Genomic DNA, 4,557 nt, shown 5'->3' on the forward strand with positions numbered 1-4,557 from the left:
GTTAAGTTTTTATGCGATAAATAATTTTTTGACCTAAAATAATTTTAAAAATTGGATCAGTTCATTAGTAAACAAATTATGTAATTAACAAAAAAAATTTTAAAAAAATTGTTTAAGTGCCAAATATATTAATTCGATTAATAATATAAATTTTTTTTCCATACAATATTTCTTAAGTAATTTTCATATAAATTTAACCTGCGCACTTATCTTCATCTGCTTAGTAAAATGTAATAAATTAATTAAAAATGTACTAAATTGATTAAAGGTAGATTTTGTTTATGTTTATTTACATAACATAGAGAAAACAATTTTATATGAATACTGAGATTTTTACTCTTTGTACTCTGTAAGGAAAGAATGAAGAAACACATCCTCAATGACTTCATCACAGAAGACAGTTGCGGAAGAATCGTATTTCCTATTATGTAAATAAACAAAAAAGAGAAGTTGAGAAACTGTAATATGTGTGGAGAAAAGTTTTCAATTATTTTGAAACAAGACAAAAGGTGTGTGTGGTTACCTTGAGAGCAAATGTGATGTCTGCTTCATCTACTCTCAGGCTCACTCTCTTTAACTTATCGTTCCGAGCTTGACTGAGTTTCAAAATCCCCTGTGCCAATCCAAACTGACTCTTTCAATTTATCTTGAATTATATAAAATAAAAGTATAAAACCAACACAACATGAGAGTTATTCTAACTCATAATCTCGTACGAGTTGATGTGTATTCTTCATAGGAGTTAGTACCTGGTCATTTAGCACTGTACACATGTTAGTGAACTCTGTTATTCCAGCTGGAGTGATCATCGAAGATTTACAGATCTCCATGTATAAGTTATTTAACTGCATCCAAGTGTGTCAAAACAGAGACGCAAAACATTATGTACAATGTCTTTAATTATAACTTAATGAAGCTGTGTTTCTGTATTGTGCATTCGATAAAATATTATTACCTCTGCAGTGGTTCTGTCCTTTTTGCTTCCTCTAAAGGCCTTTGCAGCAGAACAGACTATGATCTGCAAGTTTTCAATACAAGCAATGTGATTACAGTCCACTACTAACTTTCATAAGCAACATGCGTATGCAAAGCACAACATACACCATACAAACACCAGTGACCAGCGTGGGACTTAAGTTTATTTGTGTATAACAGTATGCATTTTTAAATTATATGAACCATACTTTAGATCACACTGGAAAACAAAGCTAAAGATTTGCATATGCATGTTGTAAGCATATTAAGATTTGAGAACCAGAAGTACCAGATATCAATTAAGTCTATGGTGATGGAACTTACTTGCTGGTGTTGAGGAAGAGATTGTATGGTGTCAACTACTGGCGATTTAAACGTCTTAGCCAGTGCAGCTACCATATGATCCATCTTGACCTGTAGAGTTATCGATGATAACAAGTATGTTATAAGACCACATATTCTATGGATCCTTCATATTTACATCGTCAGTTAAGTAAAGTAGAGAGTGAAAATACAAACCATTTGATCCTCTGGAACTGGAATTTGTGGTTCTTCATCTGTTGAACCTTTAACTTCTGTTTCTAAAATTTCTAAGGCACTCCTGAATATCGAATCAATATGAAAAAAAAATTGGGGTTATCAATCTCAATATGATGATTTCAAGAGTGGATAATTACAATATATAAAAGATAGTACTCTCATTCATCTTAAGCAACTTCAGAGACAACTTTTTAAGAGTATTCACCTGCAGACAGATAGAGCCTTTCTCATATCTCCTGATGCAGCTGAAACTTTCTGGCACAAGGCAAAAATATAGAACATCAATATAGAGCGCCAAAATGAAAAAAGTTGGTCGACTACACAGGGAGTGAAACAATGTCATATATATTCTTACTCTGGCACAAAGCTCCAAGGCTTTTGGTTGAAATGCAACATATGGAAGCTCCTGTTATAACAGATTTGAAGAATAAGAATTTATGATCAAAATCGATAACGTATGAGTTTTAGATAGGTCAAAATTTATTTACATGGTTCTGAATTTGCTATTCATTTTTTTCTTGAGTTTCTTGAATACCAACTACTTTGAAACAAAAAGTTCTTTGTTACACTGGTAACGGATTCGTCCTAATTATTTACATCATATTTTCACTAGCTTTACTAGTCACTTAATGAGGCATTTATCTCTCTGCGAAAGCACACTCTATACCACAAATTAGAGGTAGACTTACCACAAGCCTCTCCTGAAGTATCCTTACGATCTGCTGCATAGAATAGGCACGGAAAGTGACAACCAAAGGTTTGCCTGCATTAATTGAGGAAAATAAGTTGAAGGAGTAAACTCAACTGTTGATCTTTATCAAAGCTAAGGGACTTATGGTGAACAGCGACGAATCTTCCAACTGTAAAAAATGATGAAAAAATACTTACAATTAAGAGACTTCAATTTTGGAAGGAAACGATCTGCGAGGTCTATTGCATTTGCTACACCTGGAGAATGAATACGTCAGATAAACTTAAAATTTTGTATGACCAGAGGGAAAGTGGAACATATATACAAAACTTTGAACTATAACTATTATCGCAAAGAGAGGTACCTATAAGTATACATCTTGACAATGGCAAAGTTGTGAGCATAAAAAGCTCATGAAGGACCCTTCGATCTCTTGTGATCAAGTAGTCCATCTCATCTGCAATTATTAGCCTGTGCATATGCAAGTTTAAATCTTTAGGAGGTTTTAACAAAAAAAAAAAAACTATTGTCAGGTGGTCAAATCACAGCAACCACAAGAATGAAGAAAGAACAAACATCATCTTTGAGCTGGATGATTGTTGCTTTTGAGAAAACAAAATCTGAAGTTGCTCTAGAGGTGTAGAGGAGCCAATAGCTTTCTTCCCAGTCTCGTTTTCACCAAGTACCTGAAACCAAAACAGCCCAATAAATAACTAGATAAAAAAAAATGAAACCAAGAACTTGGAGGTATTTGAATTGCACAAGGCCTTACCTTGGAGAATATATCTGTTGTTTTGGTCAATGACGTGCAATTAACAGAAACTGTTTCCAAGCAAGGCAGGCCTTCCTGAAAGAACTCATAAACGAACATCAGTCTTTTATATTGATAAATTCACATTAGTCACAAGTCCTGAAGACAGAAGATTGATCACCTGTTTTGCCCAGTCTTCAGCTTGTAGTCTTAGTTTCTCCATTGACAACGACTTCCCAGTTCCAGGGCAGCCACATATGTACAAACTCCCAGCCTTATTCTGTTCCATGCAACCTTTTACAAACTCCAAAGCACGTCTTTGCTCATCCTCACGGCAAACAACAGTTGATGGTGCCGTAGAAACGTGCAATGCCTCCTTTACAGCTTTCATTTGATCATCATCTGTGCATTACACTAGTACATTAACTAAACTGAGAGCACTAGACTAAATAGAACACTGAAGAATCATGTATACCTCTAGGGTTCCACTTCGATTTACCATCTAAACAATCAAATTGAGTTTCCAGCATTCCATTAGGTTCTTCCTCAACCTCCTGCAAAATCAATTATAAATTCCAACACTAATCTATTTAATGATGATGATACATCCAATAAGAACAACACTCGGATTGAAACTAAACAAGTCTTAATCGCTAGAAATTACCGCCATAAGCGCACATCGTCGAGGAGATTTCCGTTTTATCGGCGTAGGAACCGCCGCGGCGGAATCGGATCTCAATTTTCGCTTTCGAGGAGTGATGTCTTCGGCGGATCTAGGACATCCGGTATTCTCCGATCTGGCGGCGACGATACGCTTGTGAGGTGACAAACTTGGTCCAGCGATGGTAGGCATTGTACGTCAGGAGAAAAAGAGGAAAAGAAATCGAGAGATGGAGATCGAATCGAAGCGAGGTGAAGAATCAATCTCATGGTCGATACTAGCCTTATGAAGAGATATCGAAAGAGGAAATGGTTGAGAAAAACAAAAACAATAGAGGGAAAATTGCAGTAGCGGGAAAACGTTTTCACCGCTTGTTTTTATTCGGTTGCCGTTTTGTACAATCAGCTTCGCGGCAATTTTACTGGGCCACGTTAAGCTTTAACAATTTATTGACTAAATTTAGCCCGTTAAGGGGCCATATTTGCATAATCCTCCTCTATTGATAAAAGAAACACAATTTGTAGAACTGAAGATAGAAATCTAGGTGATCGATGTGTCAATGCACTTACTTATATTTATTTTATTTCTACATATATAATCGTTCACGTATGAGATATCGACATACAACGACGTGGAGATATTTTTTTCATCAATCAGGTTGGTTCATTAAAGAACTTATAGAAAAATGGATATCCACATAAATTGATGATATAATCTTATGGTACGTAGATAAACAAAACAAGCTGAGTGTAAAGAGATACATACGAATGGTATATGAAAGCAAAATTTGATAAATACTAGGTAGAAAAAAGATAAGAGTGGTGGCCTTTTGTAGTGTCTCATTCCATTCGATTCTCAAATTGGCTATCGCATCTTATCAATAACCACCACCTAAGCTGCTAAGCATGGCTTTCATATACACATGTGTTTGGCTCTATA

General features: G+C 35.3%; 1 protein-coding gene across 1 annotated transcript; it reads right to left on the minus strand.

Annotated features, from left to right (window-relative positions):
* Nucleotides 1-238: 238 nt before the first annotated feature.
* Nucleotides 239-4,100, minus strand: LOC106340770 (cell division control protein 6 homolog). The gene is made up of 16 exons (XM_013779615.1): nt 3,622-4,100; nt 3,433-3,511; nt 3,139-3,359; nt 2,979-3,053; nt 2,783-2,892; nt 2,571-2,677; nt 2,404-2,463; nt 2,205-2,278; nt 1,871-1,921; nt 1,721-1,770; nt 1,495-1,576; nt 1,300-1,389; nt 956-1,018; nt 750-845; nt 524-613; nt 239-421 (listed from the first exon to the last, which is right to left on the minus strand). Exons 1-16 carry the CDS (start codon nt 3,808-3,810, stop codon nt 389-391), a joined length of 1,470 nt encoding a protein of 489 aa, XP_013635069.1. The 5' UTR covers nt 3,811-4,100; the 3' UTR covers nt 239-388.
* Nucleotides 4,101-4,557: the final 457 nt, after the last annotated feature.

This window comes from Brassica oleracea, chromosome C4 (assembly GCF_000695525.1).
Source record: "Brassica oleracea var. oleracea cultivar TO1000 chromosome C4, BOL, whole genome shotgun sequence".
NCBI classification, from domain to species: Eukaryota; Viridiplantae; Streptophyta; class Magnoliopsida; order Brassicales; family Brassicaceae; genus Brassica; species Brassica oleracea.